General features: G+C 31.6%; 1 protein-coding gene across 4 annotated transcripts in view; it reads right to left on the reverse strand.

Annotated features, from left to right (window-relative positions):
• Positions 1-25,143, reverse strand: part of LOC130899944 (dual specificity tyrosine-phosphorylation-regulated kinase 2) — a 178,564-nt gene that overhangs the window by 57,906 nt on the left and 95,515 nt on the right. The window contains exon 1 of one of the 4 annotated variants that reach the window (XM_057810142.1): positions 15,976-16,227. The exons of 2 other annotated variants lie outside the window; for them this stretch is intronic. In XM_057810142.1, the coding sequence (XP_057666125.1) occupies positions 15,976-16,059 (84 nt within the window). In that variant the 5' untranslated portion in view covers positions 16,060-16,227. Of the gene's footprint in view, positions 1-15,975; positions 16,228-25,143 lie in introns of those variants that run through there. One more of the 4 variants, XM_057810143.1, reaches the window with a different exon arrangement.

Raw genomic sequence — 25,143 nt, forward strand, 5'->3', positions numbered from 1 at the left:
TGACTTTCAATGTTATATTTAATCAACAATTGATTTTATCTAATTCGATTTGATTGAAATTTGGTATTCCAAAGTTAAATTTGGCCACAAACTGACCTTTATAAGTTCAATTTGGACAACTATTGGAATTTTCAGGTTTAATTTCTTCAAAAATCGGCTTCTCGGTTTATTTTGGTCAAAAGTTGGCCTTTTAAAGAATAAATTGGTCTAAAATTGCCTTTTATATGTTTAAGTTCTTCTAACACTATCTTCCATTGGTTTGATTGAATGAAAAATATCTATTTTGGTAAAAAATGGTATTCTAAAGTTTGATTCGATTAAAACTTGGTTTTTCTTAATTCGATTTGGCAAAAAAATATATTTTTAAGATTAAAGTTCGTCGAAAATGAACTTTTATGTTGAAGATTGGATTACCACAGTTCAATTGTGTCAAAAATTTGTATATCAATTTGGTATAAAAGTGATTTTCAAAAAATTAATTTAATAATAAATTCGCTTATATGTAAATTTGAGTTTCAGTTGATTAAAAATTGATTCTTCATATTATCTCTGACCAAAAATTGGTATTCTGATCGAAATGAGCATTTCTAAGAGTCGTTTCTCAACGATTCAAGAAAAATTTCGCGCGGTTGGACAATGAGCTCCCCATTCGTAAATATGACACGAATACAGAAACCATAAATATGATATGCAGTCATGTATAGTGAAATATTAATTTGACGTATTAGTGAAATGGCTCATTGATCTTTGGATAGATTGACATTACATTGAAATATACTCGGTAAACTATTATTTTTTACAAACTGAATAAATTAATTTTTCAATATCGAGTTTGCATGCTCATGTAAGTTCCTTTTAGTTTTAATACTTTCGTGACTTGGAGTTTTACATTATGAATTACCTGTAGCCATTACAACAATTATATACCGCAGCCAAACGTAAACGTATATTTAGATACTAGCATTTGTGATTTTTTGGAATAATCACCGTTAATGCATGCTACAATATGTATGCGATTGCAGCCAATGGAAATGGAATACGTTACCACGGTATGGATATTTTTGTTCATAGTAATATGCATACCGTTCAATTACAAGGACATTTCACTTTTATTTTATCACGCTTTTAAATTTTGAACTTGATTTTCCCCCATTTTAAATTGTCGTATCAATTTGAAGACTGATGAAAATAAAATAGTTTCAAAAATTCCATCATTCGAAAATTGACTCCATGGTGATCCAATCAGAATAGAGTATAGAGAGATTCAAGGATTTTTTGCTGAACAAGTATATTTAGTACCATTTTGCTGCTCAGGGTTCTCAAATACTTTTAGAAGAACTTGATTGCTAAAAATAATCGTGCAGAGTACTAAATAATGGTGAAGCATTAGATCAGGCTTTTGCAAGGTAATGAAACTAATATCATAAGTTTTAACCTACAAATACGATTAATTATTTAATTGAAAACAAAATGAGAAAAGTAACAGAAAATTCAAATTATTCTACTTCGAAGCATTTCTAGAAGGTTTCTTTCGGAATGGTTTTAATCTATTCAGTTCTGTTGTAAAATTTCCCTCTTAGCACATTTTTTTGAAAAGGCAAAATTAACGTGGTACTAAATCTAGCGAATAAGCCAGATGTGGATATACAGAAAGAACGTGTCAACCGTTTATTGTCCTTCACTGACTAAATTTCTTTTATGAAGTGCTCAACAGGATATGAAATTTTCACATGAATTTTCTGAATTAAATGTATGTTTTTTCATATTTCATAGTTTGTTAATGCAGTTTTTTATCGGATTGATGACTACTCAATCTACTTTCCAAATATTGAGATGTCTGTCCGATGTAAACAGCATCACAATTATTATAACAGAGCTTCTTATATGAAATTACTTCTTTTATTTTTTTATCGTTTTCATTGTAGTTAAGTTGAGTGTTTGAATAATGTGGGTATTCCAACTTCTAATTTTTAAGTTTTGTTTCTTGCTTCAAGATAGTTCATGTTTTGAATACGTAATTTACCATTTTTGCGGATAATTGTTTTCTAAAGCAGTTTTTGTTTTCTGAATAGCATTAGAAATAAGGATCTGATAGTGGGCTAGCTCTCAATCGGAATTAGTCGGTAAAACAAACAATTCCTGAATATGCCAACCATACGACGACGGGCTAATAGGCCAAAGTTTTTTCCATGACATAGAATGATATGAGTTTGAATATTTTTAGGACCAAATTGGTTTCGATTTTAAGTTATCGTCAATTTTATATAATGTCAACTTTAATAAACGAGTTAATGATGTTTTTTATTTAACAAGGAAAGACTACCGGTCGTTTTTTGAAACCCTAGGAGCCTCAAGTTCATCTACAGACACACTCGCAGATTATTAAAAGATCTCCAGAACACCAGCCTAAAGGTTCACAATCCCTGTGGACTGAATATCTTCCAAATTTAACAAAAAATTTTTTGTTTTTAATGATCAGATTTTTAGCACTACCTTTCTTTTCACGAGCCGCCACTGACGTGTGAAATTTACTAATACAAGGGCTAGTAGATAAAATTTTTTTGACTAGATTTGATTAAATTTCGTTGTAGGGAAGGTAGGAAGCAACTTTATCCGATCAAATACTGAGAGGAGGTTAGGAAATCTTCATAATTCAATATTAAGGAACTACGATTAGCAGCACGTGAATATCTGCGTTTAAATTAAACAAAAATCAGATAAAAATCTGACACGAGGCCATGGAAAAACGACAAAATTAATAAATTTGAACGATTCTTTCAAGGTGTTCGAAATGTTTTGTGTGCACAAAAATATAATTTAATCTTAAATTGGTCATTTATGTTGATGATAGGTTGAAAAAAATAATTACATACTTGAAAATTGGACAAAATTGCGTTGGAAATGATTGCGATGTTGTGAGTGCTGCTGAAATTAAGATTCATATCTTGATGTGGTTATAGAAAGCACTAATTAAAACTGAGGAATTATATCATCTAAAGCCGGTAATACACGATGCGTCCAACATTGTAACCTAACCTAAACTCACCTAAAGAAATGAAATCGTGGTAAAAAAGTGATGAACAGCATACAACAGATATACATTCTTTCAAAATAAACTGGTTGATACAGGTAACTCGTCCAATCATACCAGTGCCCAGCGTTGGACGCATCGTGTGGTACCAGCTTAATAGTTCAAGAAAGATAAATCAGAATGTCCAAGTTTGATTATGACTCGAATCTTTCAATACCTTACAGCAAATTTACAATTTTCTAGTACCTAAAGACGTTACTTTTCTATCGAAACACACAAACAGTTTTCTTCGTCGATAAATTATAACTTGATGGATCTATAACTAAAAATTTCTATTCTGTAGAAAGGCACAACATATACAGATAGCAATATGAGATAAAAGTTCTTATTTTTGCTATTGGTATGAAGCAAAATTAATTTTTGATATTATAGTAACTTGCTATCGGTTTGACCTTATTTGGCAACGTAAAATATTCGAATCTTCTAGCATAACCGGATTGGAAATAAATTATTTGATCACGCTTTCACCATACATTAGACAATTATTATATTAACGTTAGAAGCGGTTAATTTTTTTTTCTCATCACGATGAACCAATAAGGCTAACAAAAAAAAATTTAAACGTTGTCGCCTATTGAAATTAGCATTTGCATATAGTAAAATTGCTTTCTATGAAAAGAATAAATTAAACGGTAAGCGTTAAATTTATGACGCCACGCTAGGAAAGTTTAAACTTGAAGATGTACTAAGAGAATATTTTGAAAACTAGCTATGTATATCTTATTTTACGTTTGTCACAAATATTGGAGATATTAATTCTAAATCGATTAATGAATCAATGATCTAGTGAACAAAAACAAGTTTTTTTAGTCAAATTTCTGCTTTAACGATGATTTACAATGAATTTACAATTAAGATTACTCAAATTTGACAATTGTTTTTATTGATTTATTTGATGTTGTTTTGTTTTGATCGAACAGATTTTTTCGAGGCCATTCGGTTTGTCCTAGCTTCGGACAACTATCACTGGCTGTAGTTCACTAAAATATTTGCTATTTTGAGTTCACAGTACCAAATCCTGGTTTCAATTATGGTCACCTATCAAAATTAAAATCCTTCTTACAGGATATAAAAGTTGGAATCTAGATACGAGGTCTGGCTATTAAATAACGAGACTGGTTACGAAAAAGAGTTTTATTATAAAAATTATTCTACATTCGTATGGTCCCCTTCAATATACTCCCTTTCCATACGTTTTTTTCATTAATCGAAGCAGTGCTGGAAGTCTTCTTTGGTGAGTACCTTTAGGAGCTCTGCCGTTTTTTGCTTCACAGCTTCCGTCGACTCAAATCGGGTCCCTTTCAAAGCAGATTTCATCTTCGGAAATAAAAAAAAGTCGTACTGTGCCAAATATAGTGAGTACGTCCGGTGTTCGAGTACTGGAAAGCCCAAATACTTTTGGTCAGGATTTTTTGGTTAGGTTAGGTTTCTAACAGTTTCTTATCGGCGTTTACAGCACTACCCCACCCGTCTAAGGCGCTCTCTAGGCGCGTAGTCTCGTTATTTAATAGCCAGACCTCGTATTTCATTATTTGTTATTATATTTTTTATGAATAAGTTTTATAGCTACGGCTGTGAACATTGATTTGATTGAAAGTTATGTTTAAATTAAATAGCTGCAATCCTACTCAGTCAAAATTACAAAATACAAAACACCCTTGTTTCCTCGATGTTATTTTACGAGCTATTTTAGTCATCGAAAACACTTGGTGCGTAATGACATTTCACCATACTATTTATCAAGTGTTTACCCTAAATGTTAATGGAATGTAGTGACGTAATGAAAAAAAGGTTAAAGTTCAAAAGGTTCCCTCTTTTGACGTGGAAAGTTTAAACTTGTAACGTTGTTGAACGTGCCTGGTGGAGAAACTACAATTTCTTTCATCTAACTGATTAACAATAGGATTGTATATATTTTCACTCAATTACAAGGACAAGTCAAAAAGATCTTGGAATTTTCCACATCTCAATGGAAAGGTCTTAATTTATACAATCTGCGTAAACAGCAATGTTTTTTTATTGTATATATGTTGTGCTAGAAAGTTTACAATCGTTTCACAAATTCTAAGGAGTTTTTAGTATTTTTAAAACACAATAGGGACGAATTTTTGAGCAAACAAAACTCAATATACTGAGATTAAGGAATAATCAAAAAGTTTATCAGCAATGTCGATTCAATTTCTACTTATTTGGTTTCGAAAAAAGGAAAAAGTACTTTTACCCAAAAACAAAGGTACATGCGCAGTTTTTATGGGAAAAATCCTCCCACTAATTCTATCAATATATACAAAAGTGATAACTTTTTATTTCTATGACTGAATAAAAAGCTCTATAGAAAAATATTTGATTCTAAATGATTCCGAAATGAATTAACTGAAATCAGCATTGGAACCATTTTTTTTTCACTCTATATTTAACATCTGCCTGACATACGCTTTAAAAAAAGGAATAGATTACTCCGAAAGTACATAATTAACATTATTTGATCAATTTACTATTAGCGGTTTGAAATTTTAAAATTTCAACGACAGCTGCTACACTGAACTATAATTAACTTCAGGTATTACGCAATATGAATAAAATCTATCATTTAATAACTCTTCCTATAAATATCTTCTAAAAAATATCTCATTTGTGTAACGTTAGAAGTAAAGATAATCAACACATCACTTTTATACTAATAATAAAATAATTCTTTAGAAAACCCCATAGAAAGCAGTTCATTACTTACATATACTGTAAAATATTTATTATTTATAATAATTTTTATATTTTATGATGGGACAACATATTTTAAAACAATCGAATCTGGTTCTTCAGTACTGATCAGTAGCATTATTTTTAACGTCTTCCTCCTTGAATTTCCCATCCTCTATCAACTTATTTGAACTGAATAATTTATTTACTGACACAAAACCTGTATCTGAGATTATTAGTAACAATGACAACATTTGGCAACTTGCTTTAGAAGTCAAAAAAAGAAAAAATCCATTGCGATTTATTTGGGGAGTTTTTTGAGAGATATGGTTTTGTTTTTTGAATTGCCCTGATATAGAAAACATTTCCCTTTGAAAGACTGGGGTTAGTACGATTATTTGATGTTGGAATTGTTTCTTTTGATGTGGTGCTTGCTCAATGTGTTAGTCCGCTATCTATCGTCCGTGTAATCAAAGTGATTGAAAACAGAATAAATACAACAAATAAAAAATGGCTCGCCGAACCAAAGCGCTGTTGGAGTAGATAATTTTTCTCAGTTAGATAGATAAAGTTTTAAACCACGTCAAGTCTTTCAGTAGAAATGTTTTTAATGCAGCACACATCAGCTGTAAGGCTTAGAAATCTCAAAATGGGACCAATAAACCACAAAAAAATATTTTTCTAATAAATATTTTATTACTCAACTTTATATATTCTTATATTCACTTTTAATAACATTTTTAAATAATTGAAGGTCAAATGGTATAGACATAGTAAGCATTTCAAAAAGTGCGGTACATCGCATATTAAAATTAAGACACAAGAAATGATTTTTGCGCAGTGAGAGATGTGGGTCTATCACTCCACACCCGAAACAAAAGATGAATCAAAACAATGGACTGAAAAGGGAGAACCAGCGCCCAAGGCGGGCAAAGACCGTTCCATCTACAGACAAGGTCATGACGTCGGTTTGTTTTGTAATGCGCCTGGGATAATTTTCATTGACTATCTTGAAAAAGGAAAAACTATCAACGGCAAGTATAATGCGACGTTTGTGCGAACAAATCAAGCAAGAACGGCCGCAATTGTGTTGTTTGATCAAGACAATGCGCCAGCTCAAACATCCGTTATTCCAATAGCCAAAATTAATGAAATAAAGTTTGAATTACTACTTCATGCACCCTATTCGCCAGATTTAGCCCCTCGGATGATTTTCTGTTTCCAGATTTCAAAAAATGGCTCGGTGGTTAAAAATTTTTCACAACGAAAGGGTAGTTACTGGCTAAATTGAGGAGTTTGACGATTCTTATTATAAAAAAAAACGTATTGAACATCACTGGTATAATAAATATATTTTTTCCAACATTTTTGTGTTTTCTTTAGTGGGCTAGGTACTTCTGGTATAAAACTCCTTGTATAAAACCTCTACCTTTATGCCTAGAAATAAGTCTATAGTATATAGAGCCATTGAACAAAAGTTCAACAATAATTTGATTTCTCGTGCCACTTCAGTTAATTAGCACCCAAAAAGATTGGAACATGAACTTATTTGACGAAATCAATATGGATTTTTGAAAGTCTCATTTCGTGTGACGCACAAAGTTTTAACTACGAATTATCTCCAAGAATCTAACGGTTAATTTAGTTTTTCCATTCATCTTTCTCACAGGTAATTATTTCACTCAAAGTGTTTTATTTTTTCTTTCATTTCTTGACTCTATTGCATTCGACCAATCAAATCATATTTGTAAATCAATCCAATAAAAGTGTTCTGAATCATAAAACAGCTGTAAAAAATGAGACACTAATTCGTAACACCCAACCTACCAAAAATAGGTTTTATAATATATTATCGAGACATTTCTCAATGTCAACGGTATTATCTGAAGATAAATTACGTAACGACTTCCTAGTCTAGAAAAATTGATGACTAAACTTTATTTTTATTGTTATAACCTTAGAATATAGTTTACTAGTGACAAAAATAGACCCATTTCTGATTTAAAGTGTTCATAGATACATAGAAACATTTAAAACAGATGATTATTTATTTTAAAGTTTATTCACCGACATTTGATTTAATTAACATGATCTGAACAATCCTATTTTCAGGGTAACTATTACGAAATTCCCAGAAAGGGGAAAATTGTCCTGGTTTTCAAACTCTACTGGCACACAACCTTGTGTAGTGGTGTCAAATATAACACAATACTCAAGGCAATTTAATGAACATTCTCTGGTTAAAATGTAGCTGGAATTATTTAAGTTCATCTGTGCGAACAATCTACACGATTCTGTTCATAGAAATTTAGTGTCGGCCAGTAAGTATTTTTTTTCTTAAATGAATACACAGTTTCATAAACTATTTTGTTATAAAGATAAATATAAATGAAATTAATGAATCTAGAATCTAAAACATTCAAAAACAAAAGAAATAATATCATATATCAAGCACCTCGTAATGATTGTGACGCTGTTTACATAGGGCAGACATCTAAGTATTTAGAAAATAGATTAAACGGTCATCTAACACATGCATTCAATTATGAAAATGCCAACCGAGTGAAACAGACGAAAAAGAAAATTCTTAGAAATGGTTCACATCAAGTCATGTTTTGATTAAGACCGAAATACGTCTACTGAGTTTCATAATATCTAGGTACCCTATATTTTGAAACTGCTTTGATAGCCGACGAATATAAAATACAGTAGCTGATCGATTAATGAAAAGTCCTACGGTTTTTGTGTTTGGACAATAAACAATTTTCGGATAACGAATAAAACTTCTCGGCACACGGAACACTCGACACCAGCCCTCAATTCGTTCTGAAACTCGGATCTGTATCTGCCAATTCTCCTTAAAAATGATTTTAAAACGTTTTGATTATGATAAAAAAATTGACATACTGGAAGATATTCGTCTTATAAAAAAAGGCGTGATCAGACATCATTCAACGACAGCTGTGTTCATCCCTGGTTCAACCAGACGGATGTGAATAGGGTGAAACGCCTGAAATTAAATTATAACAACTGCGAGAGATCTGGAATTGGAGGTGAACGATGTCATTGAAAAGAACTCCAAACAATTTTGAATGAAAAACATCAAGAAACTCAGCGAAATGTATTTCCTTCTAAAAAGAGGAATACTGACCATAAAATATATCTTAAAGAAGTAGGAGTATGTTATAGCAACAGTCTAAAAATGATACACAAACCAAACTGATGTCAATAGGATTGTTGATCTCTACAGCGACATTGCTATCAATCATTTCCTGAATGTCATGAGGGAGAGAGAAAAATAATCCACATTTGACATGTTCTGTGACTCCCAAAGAAAGAAATTGAAATAAGTTTACCAAGAAATTATACTTGTACATAATATTTTTTAAAAATGAACTTCTTGAGGATTTCCAATACGAATTAAGCGAATTATTATATATATAATTTCTAAAAAAATTACCGAAAAAACTTTTTTTCGCAGCGTGAACGGAATTTGAAACCACGATCGGCAAATCCGGAGGTTTACGCCTGACGTTTGTACGGTTAACGAACGCAATCAAAGTGGTGGGATATACTAACAGTAATGCTTTTAATCTCAAAGAGAGTTACAAACAAACTCACAAGTTCACAAATTCACATACAGGTGAAGCTAATAGAAGCGTGTTAAAAAATCTACAAGTTTCTCTAAATTAACAGATTCAACCAATTCTGAATTTTTGCCTACTATCGAACTGTCGTCCTGATAGAATACTTCGCGGTGGCTGATGAGCAATTTCCTTAATTATCTTATCAAGCTCACATTAAGTTGGCTTCGGAAACTTCACCTTTACTTTTGAAAAGGATTTGATGAAGTTCAAACAAAAATTTGTTCGCGTGTTTGCGAATTTACTAACAAACAACGAATCAATGTGAAGCAAGAAATGAAATAAAATACTTCCACTATTCGGAGAGTCAGCTTAAGAGATATTGTCTATTTATAAACTCAATAATCATCATAGTAGACCCGCAACACATTGACCAATGTAAGAATAATTTATTTTTAGATGAACATATCGCACAATATGTCATTGTTCTTATTTAATTAATTTCAACTCGATGTTTAATTGCATTCCGTAATTTTTTCTCATTTGCATGGAATCTTTCATTGTTAGTTTCATTATAACATTTTTATTTTAAATTGTTTGCAGCTGTATCTTCGATTATTTGTAATGAATTACCGCTCGTTTCATAACCATTTCACAAGAGTAGTAATATCACAATAAAATGCTGATTTCTATAGCAATGAATGGGTATTAGACAGTACCAGTATTCAAAATGCAATACGCTAATTTGCTAGGAATTAACTAGGCGTGCTGGTTTTCTATTAGTTTCAATTATTTATTCCAGAAATTAAAATTTACAAGATCTATACTAAAAGTTTTGATATTTTACTGAATATTTCTGTCGACCCCAATAAAACTTCCAGAATATTCGATTGAAAAGAATAGTAACCTATCTTGCTTTACTAAACTGTCCCCCCTTTCAGAATAATTTCGTTTAAAATGACTGTACACCACTAATAACATTTTTAGATGACGCCATCTGAAAGTTGTTCCTTCTGTAGTCATTTACATACAAAACACTTTCGGAACGCTCTGGAGTAGACAACTCAACAGTTTCACTTCGATCATTTTACATAACCTCAAATTTTTAGTTTTCTGAACAGACTTTCAGTCCTTGGCATACAAATAACTATTGTTGACCTTATAAATTGCAATCTTTAACTTGCTATATCCACTCGACGATCACGATAAGCCCCCCTTTGGAAATCAAACCACATAATGTTCTCTATAGCCTTATCTTACTATCATTAGGACTTCGAAAGTATCTGACTGAACCAACCTCTAGTTTTTTCTAGAATAGGCTCTTAAGAGTCAAACAAGTCCTCTGTAGCCTCATCACAGTACGAACAAGATTTTGTACGTGTCTGACCTACCCAACTGCATCTTCAACGAGATTGCTTGTACCGAAACCGATGCTTTCTTTCACTTTAAAGAAATGTCACAACCAATTTTTCTGTAACTGTTCTCGCGATTGGAATTCTTGGAACCGCTAATTTTTCCTGGAAACTAGATCGTCTCTAATAGCCGTCATAGAATTTCCGTACAAATTTTTTTGGAAACGTCGTTCTAATTTGCCCATTTTATACTTTTTCTGTATCTGTAAACTATGTATGGTTACGACTCTCACCATCACTGGAATTCACTTTGCGCAATCCAAATTATTTCCAAATCGATCTAAAGTAGCAGCACGTTTAATAGATTAACACTTTAATCTAGGTCTTATCCACCCGGTCGCAATTTTCTTATCTTCGTTATTAATTCCATAAAAAAAAGATCAACTGGAACTCTATACTTAAAATTTGATGTTGTTCTAAATTCTGACCAGTTTTTTGACCACCTCTTGTTATGCTATGGCAAGCCCAAGGCCCTAGTACATTCTCTTGAAGTAACCAGCTACTTAGCTGGTAATTCGATTTGATTCTATCAAAACATATCTTAGCAATAAAAAACATCTACTAAGATATGAAACAAAATTTGATGAGTAATTTTGAATTTCCTGTAAAGATATTTATAAATTTATTCCATATTATGGATAACATCAACAGTTACGAACAAATAAAAAATTAATAAATTTGTTTTATTTCTACGTAGGCATTAATATCCCATTCAATTATTCCAGTTGATTTATGTAATTAATTTCTTTTCTAGGTGTGTTTTACTACTGTCAAATTATAATTTTAAATGGAGTCAAAATGTTTAACCAACAGAAAGATAATTTTATGCGAACATTTCTTTTTTATTTCGGAGATTTAATACTTGCTTTCTCCTTAGTTGGGCTGATTTTTTTTTGAGCTAAGTCATTCTCGTTACTATTGCAAATCCGTATGACCGATCTTTGTAGGATGTACTGATTGATTGAATTATTATGGAACCGTTATGGTAAAGTATGAATAATTAACTATCCCATAACGACATAAAGAGTTTTCAATTGTTTTATAATGCTTAATGGTAAACTCACAAGACAACAACAAATCGCGAGAAATGCTGGATTTAAAGCCAAAGTAGCTGACATCTCTCAACTAATCAAGGGAACAGGTTTTTAAGTCCAGATTCAGACAGAGAATATCTGTTTATACTCGTAGAAGAAATGGTGACTGATAGCTTCCTTACAACATAAAACCTCAAAAAATTCTAGAGGAAGGTGTATCATTTTGTAGGGTGCAATATCAGGGCTCACACAGTATGACTAGAGGATCGTTGACACTGTTCAAAGGTGCAGTACAGAGATTTTAGAGCCACCCAATTACTTTGAGTTAATGCCTGAAAACGCACGTCCCGTGTCGTTGTTATCTTTTGAGCATATGTGGGACAATATTCACAGAAGGGTGAGATTCATAGATTTGATACCAAGTAACCCTCTACAACAGCAAGAGGTGTCAATGACTGAGTGGTACTTAGAGGACTTGATTAGAGTTGGAGAAGGCAACAAAGGTTATTAAATTTAATTTAATTAGATCTACAAGAAAAATTTTGTTCTATATTTTACGATTTCTGAATACCTTTAACTGACATGTATACAGGTTGTTTCAAAAAAAGGTTGAATAAAAACCAATTACACACATTTTTTACGATTTTGCAGCAACTACTGGCAACATTGTATTTGAATTTTATACGAATATATTTTGGAAGCTGATACATGCAATGAATTTGATTTAATGTCTAACATTCATAGAGGGTGCTAGTTACACAGTTCCGTCGGGCGCATTTAATCTGTGAGAACCAAGTTTCAGTGTTTCAGAACAGAGAGCAGAGCTTCCAGCTATCTTCCTGACTCCTACCCTCATTGCCGACCCTACTCCCACTTTAGATCCAGTACGTTCTACGATGCCGTCAGAGAAGGTTGGCAAAAAGGCGGGAACGTTTTAACCCCCAGAAACCATACTACCTGGTAGCAATCCATGAATTATTATTTAATGAAGAAGAGGTGTTGGAAAATGAAGATAATGGCGACGAATCCGATGCCGACGCATAAGAAGATGAATGCTGTACCGATGTTTATTTTGGTGAAGATAAAATTGCGAAAGGATCAGAAAAAACTCAAAACCCGGGCAGGAAATGCATTATGTCGGAGAAAATGATAAACATGATTGTGAATTACACAAACATATTTATTGAAAGCAAATTAAAATGGCTGTCGATATAATTATATTTAATGAAAATACTTAACAGACTGAAGCTTTCATTAAGCCGCAATTTTGTTTGAACAAAAATGTTTTATATTTATAAAACTTGTTTCTATTGTAAAATAATTTGTTTTAATAAATATTTTATTGAACTTGAGTAGCCCAATAATATTGTTTCTTTATTACAATGAAATTTATTGCATGTTTGTGTACTTGATCTCTCAGATGAATTACATTGTGCCTGTCGGAGGGTTAAACATCATTTAACTTTACACCAAAAAAGCACTCTCGATAAAACTCGATACTGACTTATTAATTAAACAAAGAATCACAAGATAAAATCGTATGATCGATGAGGCCAATGAATCGGAGCTTCTTCAACGCCCTTAATCTTGAATACAGATGGCGTTACGAAAATTTTTTAGTGAGTAAACCCCAAATAGTTTTCAGTTTTCTATCTATCCTAGAGGTGGGATTACCTTTTATTGAAACACCCTGTATAATACATTACTTTTATTATATTTTACCAAAATCTCACTTTTATGGTCGCTTACGATTATATAACAGTTTATTGATATTAATATAATTTTTCTAAGAAAACAACCTCCACAAGTATTTTTCCGATCTCGTGAAATAAATATGTATCAAGTAATTTGAATAAAACAACTATAATTAAATTATTTTTATTTTTGATTGCTACCATAAAAAGAAACTAGTTTTTTTTTGAATTTTTAGCGAGTACTAGGAATAGAAATAAGTTGGAGGGAGATAATTTTTTATAACATGATTGAAGCAGCTGGATTCGAATTTGAAACTGAATTTAGTTTAATTAATGTAAAGTATTAAGTATAAATTTCTTTAATTCCTTATTTCTTAGACCTTTTGATATATTAATGCATCTAAATGTTCTTAATTTTAGGTCTCTTCTGTTTTACAATTAGTTTTTTTTGATAATTTTTTAAAAAAAGATAAATTTTGACGTTTCTTTGAGTCTTCTATAGATCAACTTCATCTTGAATATCAAAATAAGGATGAAATCAACTTAGAACTTTGTTCTAATAAGAAAAATCAATTAAATTATTTGTAGTTAATTTAATGAATGCATTAATAGTATCAAGTATTTTAGTACTAACGATCTTCAAAGAAACAAATCCAGAGAACTGTCCACAAGATTTTTTTGATTAAACGAGAATGGGATAAAGCCCTAGAGGAAATATCATAATATTTGATCATTCATCATTAATTTAAATGTTTGTTATTCAACCCAAATTAAACGAACACCTTTATACGGTTGTGTGAAACCAAATGTTGCAGAAATACGACACTTACGGTTTAATACCAACTGATGGGATTAATTACATTGATCTAGTTGATGTAACCATCTAAGATTACGGATAACGTTATACATAAGTGTGTGAAACTTTGTCAATCGAAATTAATTGTTTACAGCTTTATGGTGAGAATTAAATTGACGAGGTTTGATCAGAAGATAGTTTATTAATTTAGGGCTACGTATAACGTGTAGCATTCCAACAAATTCGTCAACAAATAAACTTTTTCTTCAGTGAAGAGTATTAAAAACTTTTTTCTGATCCATGACTCCATGATCATCTGGGCCTACTATCGAATGTTTACAGATATTTAAAAATCTAACCGATTCTCAAATATGAAGAGCGGAATTATTTGAAACATTTCATTAAACAAGTGCCAAAGATGTTGACTAAATGATGAAATTTATCTATAATAATAATTTACAAACTTCAGAGAGAGGTTCGTTGGTTTTGTTTGGATGGATTTTTTAGGTTTGACCCCGATATAGGAATTATTCCTGTGCAGGGCTGGAGTTTTTGTGAAAAGAAAAAAGAAGAAACAAAAAAGGAACGCAGATACAAAAAGAAAAACGGTTCTTCTCAGATATTGAGGATCTTTTTTTCGTTATTTTTTTTATTTAAGATGAAATAACTTTGGGGAGATTTTTCGACCTCAAAAACAGATGAAAATGTAACATAGGACTAATGAAACGTTTACGAAACAGTGTAAGAAGGAAAAACCCTTCGAAACGGTCAATAAACGTTATTTCTTATCTTATCAATTATTAACATCTGTTTTATCCACTAGATTTAGCGCCGTGTGACTCTATTCGACAAAATGGTTTTGAAACTAATCCTGACATTTCAAATAAATCTTTCAGAGATATTTCTCCCTATGGAATCAACCCTGGGATGAGTGCACTGGTATTTAAATGCAGTACTTCGATTGGAAATCAATTTAAATTTTAAAATGAATGGTTTTTAATCTTTTAATAACACATTCTACGCGATTTCGTTGAAAAAATGGAATGAAAATATATTAGCTTAAGGTCTACGTTAATAAAACACCCTGTATGGTATATATGAAATGATTCACTTTTTGTTAAATGGTTTTTTAGGTTAGAAAGTTATAATGAATATTTGTTAATTAATCACTTAATATAACTAATTAGTTCTTAATAAATTATGAGATTGAACGTTTCAGTTTTTAATTTTTTTCATCCAAAATATTTAATTAAGAAAATACGGTAAATTCATAAAATATTCCATTCATCAAAATACGATTTCTATTATTAATAAATGAAAGTAGTTTTATTAGATGTAGTCATAATTGATATCAAGATTGGATTTTGCAATACTTGCATTTTGAATATGTTTCAATGTATACTAATTTTGTTCGAAAAAAAAAATAATTTAAATCAGTTCGCATAAGCTTGTAATAGTATGACGTATTTATTCCACTTGATTACGAAATATATGAGACTTGATAACACGATAAACGAACAATATATATTTGAATAGATAATAATTGAAATTCCAATCAAACAAAAGGGATATTATCCTCTTGATCGCGCCAGTTTCAATGTCAACAATATTAAAATTGAATCATGCAAACATCTATAAAAACATGAATTATTTTGCTACAAACTAACAATGCAATAATATACCGGATCCTCTCCATTACTGGTCAAACCGCGCGACCCCCGGCTACAGGGGTAGGTGTGGTAGGCGCACATCTAAAAAATTCAGATCCTCTTTGAAGAGGTTTCAACTTTCGTATATGGAGTTAACCCCATCTCCACCGTGCTTACACTCACACTCGTTGGGGATGGTTTAACGGGTGGGGAGGGTTTTGCACCTCGCCTACTGAGATTATGTCGCGAACTGAGAGAAGTAGCCGCGATGCTGGGATCCAAAGGTCTGGCTCGGTTCGCTTGTCGATCAATAAACGAGAACAGGCTTGAATTTAGGAGGTACGTCCACAAAATTGATAACATAAAGACAAGAAAAACTTTCTATAATGAAATTCTATATATATAAAACAAATATCGTAATTTTATTATAGAACAAGTACAGTACGATATAAATGGATCAAATTATTTTTAAATTTCAGAAAATGGAACATAAAATTTTAACTTATTCGGGAATGACATCGAATGCAATGGAAATAATAATCTAAAATTAGTTACTTGAAAAAGAAAAAGAAAACAAAGTCTGAGTCAGCGGTAGCTTTATGAGGAGGATGTCTATGTCGACTTAGTAGTCATTTTAGGATTTTCAGGACCATTTTTAACATTTAACGATACAAAGGAAATGCAAACGAGATTATTAGGTTAGAAACATAATGAAGACTACTGGGTTTTTCAGTTCAATAATTATTAAGAAACATAGTATAGTGAGACATTATCGCAAATAATATCTACTCACTTTGATTCAAAACGCATGATGCACTTAATACACGCTTTCTTATTCAGTCAAAACAGTATAACTTGACAATATAAATTCTTAGCTTAAAACCAACATTATAAACCAATAGAAATGTCTTAGCACAAAATTGTTGTGTCTCATATGAAATCAAATTGCTCCCTATTATACCTCTTCGCTTGTCTGAACTCATTTTGCGATTGAAGCTATTCGGTATAATGTTAAATTAAAGACATTTTGAACTAGTTGACAATGGCGTGAATGTGACCTTTAAAGAAAAGTAATTGCGGCGCTTTAATCTTTAATTTGAGTGCAGATAGATTTAAAGTGAATTGGTTCACCAGAAACAAGGTCAAACAAGTATAATTTGAATAATTATGCTCTGTATGAAGCAAAAAGTGGAATAAAATGAGAGAAGCGTCCGGAGAGTGAAGAAATTATAAAAATGATGAAATACTGTAAAATATCATTATATAATTTATATTGAAGCGATGAAATCCGTAAATTTCGCATATTGTCCATATTGTATGATAATTTTGTTGCTACGAATCATATCAAAATATTTTGAAACTAGGAAATGCACATAAATATATTTGGAAATAGTTCTCGCAGTTTTGTGTACAAATTTTAAGTTAAAATTTTGGAAAATAGCCAAAATATTGAAATATTGGGAGCACAACATAAATGTGAAAATTTTGAAATATAACCAAAAAATGTCTTATGAATAGTTTAACAGAGAATAAATCCATACTAAAATAAAGAAATTGTTGATTAAAGAAAAGTGAGCTGAGTCATTATTAATGGAAAGAAATTTTTTCATACTTTAGTAAAAATATCTCAGAGTGTTTGCAAAAAATTACGAAATTTTTACTCTGGTATTTGCGTGATGTAGACACATGGCAGACATTTTGTTTATCGGCCATTTTAAATATAATTAGTGTGAATATACGTATAGTCTGTCTCTATATGTCTTAGGGCCTGTATGTATTCAAAATTGGATCATTGCGGCAAAGAACGTATTAAAAAGAATAACTAATCATAGAGGCTCAAAACGTGACAGCATTTCCCTCAATATTCTGTAAATTTTAGATCTCTTATTAATTAAAAGTGCACTAGGAACATTCTAATTGGAATTTACTGGATTATTTCGACAAAAAACTAACGAATTTTGGTCGAAATGTTGATATAGTATATTAACTACTATACTAACATTAATGGTCAGTTTTGATTAGTGTTGATAATTGCAAACCACAATACTGAAATGGTTCATTTAAAACTAATTAAATTTTGCATCGCCGTCTAGTCAAGGTGAAGTTTTTTGTCTTTTCGGTTTGTGCGATTTCTCGTGTTGTTTTTGTTCTTTCTGTTTTGATTTACAAACAGACTCTTAAAATAATATTAATCGTTATTCTAATATTAACAAAACCATAATTGTTTGAGTACTTGGCAAATATACGAGATTTCCGAAATGTGATGGCCAGCAGGGCGCTCACACGACAAGTACGCGAGCGCGAACATCTACTTTAAAATCTTATTTCCTAATGTGGTCATTAACGAATCTTTTTTCTTTTATCCAGATTATTCATAACACACTGGACAGATATGTGATCATATGAATACAATTCTCTTCCACGCGTCATTAACTGCATTACGATTTTTATAGTTTTTATGTTTAGCCATCAAAATGACTCCATTTCAATTCAATAAAACACAAATAAGACGTTTGTTCTTCTGCTAAGTCTAGAACACTATGAATAGTCACAGTAAAAGCCAATTATTTGCATTTCGACAGAGCGCCTGTACAAATATGTACTTGACAAGTGTACAAATAATCCTGATTCCAACGAGTGACAAATTATTGTATAAGTAACGAGATTAATAGCCAAGTACACTAGTCGTTTGAACCCGGCTTTAGGTTTGTTCCAGCAGTATGCTCTGATCATATTTCGCTCTACGCTTTTCTCTACGAACGACTTTTTTATAATCTTTAACCAACACGAACCCATCACTGTTGGAACCTCCTTTAATTGAAGTAGAGATGTTTGTTTAGATCGTGTTGACTACTTGAAATTAAACAGTTATACTGAATCAAGCACATGGGTCAAATTATATTGAATCCCAAGTAAATAATATATTAAAAATTTTTTTCTGATCATCACACACAACTTGAAAGTTGAAATAAAAATTTACTTATCGTCTTGAAACTGAATATTAACTTTGTGATTGTATAAGGTTTCATTATTGAATAGTTAAACTGTTACCTACGTGTCATTTTTGGGCCTCTGTCTCCTCACAAATTCTTCTAGTATATTCACTTTCATAATTCTATTTTGTTTCATTAGAAAATTCATCTCCACTACCGACTAAATACTTCATCTCTATCTTAAAAATATTTTACGAAATGTTCCAAAACAATCGCTTTAAATTATTTTTAAACAAGTTCAATTTGTTGCTTGACGTAAAACTTTTTGTTCACTAATTGAACTCGATACTGTTAGAACGCGATTTTCATATCGCTCATGGTCAAGTAGTTACCGACAGTCTGCTGGTTTAAAACCAATATTTTTTGTTGCTTTCTTGCTTACTTGTGATGAATGATTTTTGAAAGTATTGGTATTCTGTGGAAATTTCTTCGATATACCTCAATATAATCCCAGTTTTCTTATTAATGAATAATTTCTATTGAAAAATATTTGGAAAATAGAAATACCAGGGATAGAAAATCATATGGCGTCCAAATCTCAAACCGAAAAAGTTACAAGGAGATTTTCGGTTTCAAAGTATTGTGTAATCACGTGTTTTATAATTTTAAATTGAATGAAAAAATCTGCACGTTACTTTGTAAAAAACTCTGACATAATATATCGTGACGGTTTGAGCCAATTTAATTTCAAATCCCCATTAATAATAACTACTTATTTGGGAGACGCTTCTACGAGGAAGACATTTCAAGGTTATGGTCAGTATTTTGAATATATATATATAGACAAAAAAAGCATGTACTAACTATTGATATTGAAAAAAAAAACTAATAATTGTTGTCATTAATTTCTATCAATACACCAATTATATCATTAATTATAGACTCATAGATTGATTGATATTTCTATTGGTAGTTTGTTTTATTTTTATAGTAATAATCAAAATGAGCTACAAAAAATAGTCTACACAGATACTGAGAAGTTTTCTTCAGAAAAATTCCGCAAGACATTTTTTAAATACAACTCTTCAACGGTTTTTTAGTGTAGAATTATCGGTCAATTGTCAACAAGTAAAATATCCCTACCAGAGATATTGCCAATATTTAAGGATAGATAGACCTTCTAAAGAACGATCATATTGTATCTTTTCATTTTCTTTTTAATGCCTAACAGCTAGCCATGGTCCAGTTGTTTCCTCGGCTTGGTCTTTTCCGATGAAATCTACCAGCTTTCTTAGCTGAATATTGGTGTGGATCGTCCGCTCTTCGAATGTTCTTTTAGAGGTATCTAACATACTTTTCTGTATCTTATTCTGGTCCCACTGGGTGCTGATATACCAAGAAGCGTTGATAGTCTTTTAGGCCTGGAGCTATTTTACCAATTAACAAAATTCAAAATAACGTAAAGTTTTTGTATATATTCACTTTTCTGTTTTACTTGTCTCAGAATTCTCTTTTGGAAACTATATCTTTCTAATATTATCTTTATTCATAACTTTATTAAATATACAATATCAACTAACATCGTTTGTTTATGCGGTTCTATATAATAAATAGACGTGCTTATATTATCCCGCTGTTGAACGATGACTTAATTTTACAATCAATTTAATCCACTATATTTGGGTCATCTCCCGAGATCCGGTCCTAGATCTCTCAGTTCTCTCGCGCATGGCACACCAGTTTCACATCTGATACCTCACGTTACCCTTTATAAAGCTTTCGCATTACAAAAGAGAGTGAAGAGGAGGTGTATACATACAGGGTTAAGACAAATATTTCCGGATATAGATTTATTTTCATTGAAATTTTTTGTCCATATGAAAATATTCGCAAAATGAGAAGAGAATTTTATCGAGTGATACTCAGGAATAGAAAAAAGCCAATAAATGAGTACATACAGAACACAAAAATCACTATGGAAAAATGGGAGAGGTATTTTAGAGAAATCTATGATTCAACAACAACAAATTCTTCAACAGGGAACTTACATCAAGATGAGGAACAAATTGAGAGATGTACCATATCTTTGGAGAAAAAACTCAAGGTATTGACGAAATATAAAACGAGATAATGAAGTATGGGGGTACCACGTTATAGGAGAAACTACGGATTATTATCAATAAAATACTTGACACCAAGAGTATACCATTAGAACGGGAAGAAAGAAACAACAGACAAAATTATCGTGGTATTAGGCAGTACAAAACCTTTTCACTAAATTTTTAGCGGAAGAAGTGATGTCATATGGTATCTCTGAGCTGGGATTTAGAAAGAACAGGTCTGCTATAAATGCTATTTTCAATAAGACAACCTATATGTGCTTCATCGATCTCACCCAAGCGTTTGATAGGGTACGATTGAGGAATGTAACAACTGTACTAAAGAGAAGGAAGTTTCACCCCAATATAATAAAAGTAATCGAAGACCTGAACACCGATAATCACACCTATGTCAGAATGGAAAATAAACTGAGCAGTAGAATACTTGTGACGACCGGTATCAGACAAGGAGACAAGCTTCAGCCCGATCTTGTTCAGCATCATAATGGATGATGTTATAAACGAGGTAAAGGAAGCTGGAAGAGTATACCGGATGGGAAACAAAGAAATAAAAATGGTATGTTATGCTGATGACGCAGTGATCAGCTCAGAAGACGAAGATAACTTACAAAGGCTACTGTATAGGTTTGAACAAATAGCGAAAGCTTTTAACATGCAAATATCCCTGAAGAAAACCAAGTGATGTCATTCAAATATCTAGGAGCGAAGATAACAAGTAATAGAAATCTAAAGAATGAAGTGAAAGCTCAAACAACAAAATCGTCATTAATATCAGGGTACCTCAGAGATGTTATTTGGCGGAATATAATAAATATATGACTACCAGGAGCAAAGCAGAAACACCATAATTAAGCGGCTTTAAGAACTACTGAAATGCGAACAAGAGAAATGTTGAAATAAAAGAGATATTTGACATCCAGGATGTAGGGAGACGGGCGAGAAATCGGCGAAAGGAATGGAGAAGCCACGTGGATAAAATGTTTGATAATAGTTTAGCAAAGATTGCAGAGGAAGAAAAACCGAATACATCCCCGACGACCACCTGTAAGCTGGTATGAAAGCTGGTCTTCATCATCCCAGCTGCAACTAGGTAACCATTGATGCACACACAGGACTAAGTCCTGAAGAAGAGGAAGAAGAAATAACAAAGTATTCTTTAAATATGAATCGAATAGAACACCGGATCCTAATATTACTTTGATTAGTATATGGGAGTCGAAAGCTCTATATGGTTAAGAAAAAACTTTAATTAGATTAGGGGTTGAATATGTTGAAGAATAATTTGATTCAGAAAGTGTGGTTTTGTATAAAACAATTGGATTTCAGAATTTAAATTGCAAATTATCTACGCAATATAAAGAGTAAAACGTATTTTAGAATTTCCAAATTCCAAAACTTATAATATATTGAAATTATTTATATCTTTCCAAGTAGAAATAGTTAGAAACAATAAAGCCCACACCCTTAAATCCCTATCGGCTGACCTTGATAAAGGTGACCTATATTTTCCAAAAGCACTTGTTGAACTTTCTTCTTATTTGGTAGTGGTAGTAGACGCTAATGGAAGTCATACTTTTTTGCTTTTAATGTAAACGGGTTTTTAGTTAAATAATAATATAGATAATCTTATTATAATCGTCTGAAAGGTCTGTTATCTGTTGACTGTTACGTCATTGTCTACAAAATGTTTCCAGAAAGAATAAAATTGCAAGCAAATGCCCATAAACATGCCAAATATTTATAATCTCATAATAAAAAGCATTCTGTGATTAGAAATTGGAGAAGTAACAAATCTTCTAACGTGTATACGAGGGTTGTTCAAATATAAACCGGAATTTTTTAATAAACGCGTAAAAAATTTAGTATCGTTAAAATGGATGCACTAGGTGTTAAATTGATCTGTTATTAAGCTTAGACAACAGCCGGGATCGCATAACCTCACTTTTTAGTAACTATTTACGAGAAGTTTCTGTTGCGCAACCCTGTGCTCTTTGAAAAAATGACTGTTATTAATATATAATGGTAAAAAGCTATCTTCTCTCAATAACTGATTAATATCCACCTTGATTTTGATCGAATGTGCAATACTAAGAAGTGTAAACAAAGTTAATTAACTATTTTCTACCTCAGTAAGAGTCTTTCACAATATTCAACTTTTCACGTTCAAATAAAATCCTGATTCGGTAATCAAGTCCGGCAATTGGTTATCAACTGATTCAATTTGTGGCTCGCGAAAGAAGCTATATAATCCATGAACCCCAATGATTAAATGAAACAGATGGAAATAGAGAGAAAAAATATGGTAACTAAATAAAAAGTATATTACTTCTTTTTTCTTTTCTAGTATTTTTTCTATGATGAGTTCAGGTTTTACAAATGGTTTTCCCACCCCTACTTCAACAATTAAAAATTGTTGTTCTAAACTCGGATCGTATTCCGCAAAAGGGAAGACAAATAAATATTTAATGTATAACATATGCATGTTTGAATGTGTAATTTTGGGTGTCATATAAATATTGTTTTCCTGTAGTACTGGGTATGCTCAGTGTTTATGACTAATTATTTTTTCATGAACTATTAATTCCGGTCTTCAAATGTCCATTTATATGTGTATATTTTTATACTACTTAAGATGATTCAATACATCTTCTTTGGTTGTAGGTTCCCAGAAGTATCTTCACTTGTATCAGCTCCTGTATATTAATCCAGTTATAGATTTTTCCCTAGCTACTCCATTTTTTAAGGTTTTTTCCATAGTCCGGTAGCTAATTTCACTACAATTGCATCTTATTATATCTTTTATCTCCACTCCAGTAATTCATTGTAATTTGTTGAAACATAATCTCAGGATTTAATTTTCGTTAAACATTTTATTTTTACACGATCTGGATCGATCCCTAATCGTTTAGATCATCAAATTAAATATCCTTCTTGGCAACTGTAATAACTTCTACCGTTTTAAACTTATTATTATTGAAGGTTCAGCTGATAATTTTGAACATCTTTCATTATAAGTTACTCCATCGAAAAGAATGCAGTCACAAAAATGCGAACTTTGATTTTAAATCAACCTTATGGTTATTAAAGTTACTAAAAATGAAAATAATCATGATATATTTATAGAAACTAGCTAATTGGTTAATATAATTTCCGTGACCAAGAATTCGTGGTTATAAATGATTTAACCTTTTACATGAAATATATAAGAACATTATAAACGAAACTTTGGATCACGCCATTGTGAAAAATGATTTTATTTTATGCTCCAAATATTTCGAGGGTATAATGTGCAAAGAAAAGTTACGATATTGGAATATTGATCCACAAGAAATTCATTTTCATCTATGAAGTAATACATCAATCTTTTGATGACTGCATTATGAGATGATTTCTTCTAATCAATATTAGAATACGGATAAACGTGATATTTGTTATATTCCTTATTTCCGCACGATTTATCTACTTCTTCATAGGTCCTAACTGTCATGTACGGTTCTTCTTCTTCTTCAGGTGCCATCTACATTTAATGAAGATTGGCGACAATTTCAGCATACTTACTTTGGTCCTGAGTAGTGCGAATTGAAGATGATGTGTTCATACTAGTCCAATCGCGTATGGTTTTTAACCATGAATGTTGTCTGCGACCAGGTCCACGTTTTTCCTCGATTTCTCCTTCTGTTATTAATTTCAGTATATCCACATTTCGAAAGCTTCGAGTTTATTCATGGTATACACTTTTAATGTCCATGTTTCTGTTCCATACAAGAGAACTGAGTGCACCAATGCCTTAACAAAACGGCTTCTTGAGTTTAGGTTCAAGGTTGCGTTACAAAATAGATTTCTCACCTTTAGGAATATCTCTATATCTATATCTATACGTGATCTCACTTCGACGTCAGGTCTAAATTTCTCAACTTTCTCTATTACGGTATTGGCAACAAAACACAACCTTGTCGTACTCTCTTTTCTATACACACCGGTATAATAACCGTTGCTTCTTGGTTCCAATGAAGATTTCTAATAAACTCGATGTCTTGTTTGTCTAATCCTTTTTTTTTGTAGTAATGTCATTTGCGGTGGAAACACTTTTTTGTTAGCTAGATACACCACAACAATTCATGAGCAATATCATC

The sequence above is a fragment of the Diorhabda carinulata genome, chromosome 12 (assembly GCF_026250575.1).
Source record: "Diorhabda carinulata isolate Delta chromosome 12, icDioCari1.1, whole genome shotgun sequence".
Lineage (NCBI taxonomy): Eukaryota > Metazoa > Arthropoda > Insecta > Coleoptera > Chrysomelidae > Diorhabda > Diorhabda carinulata.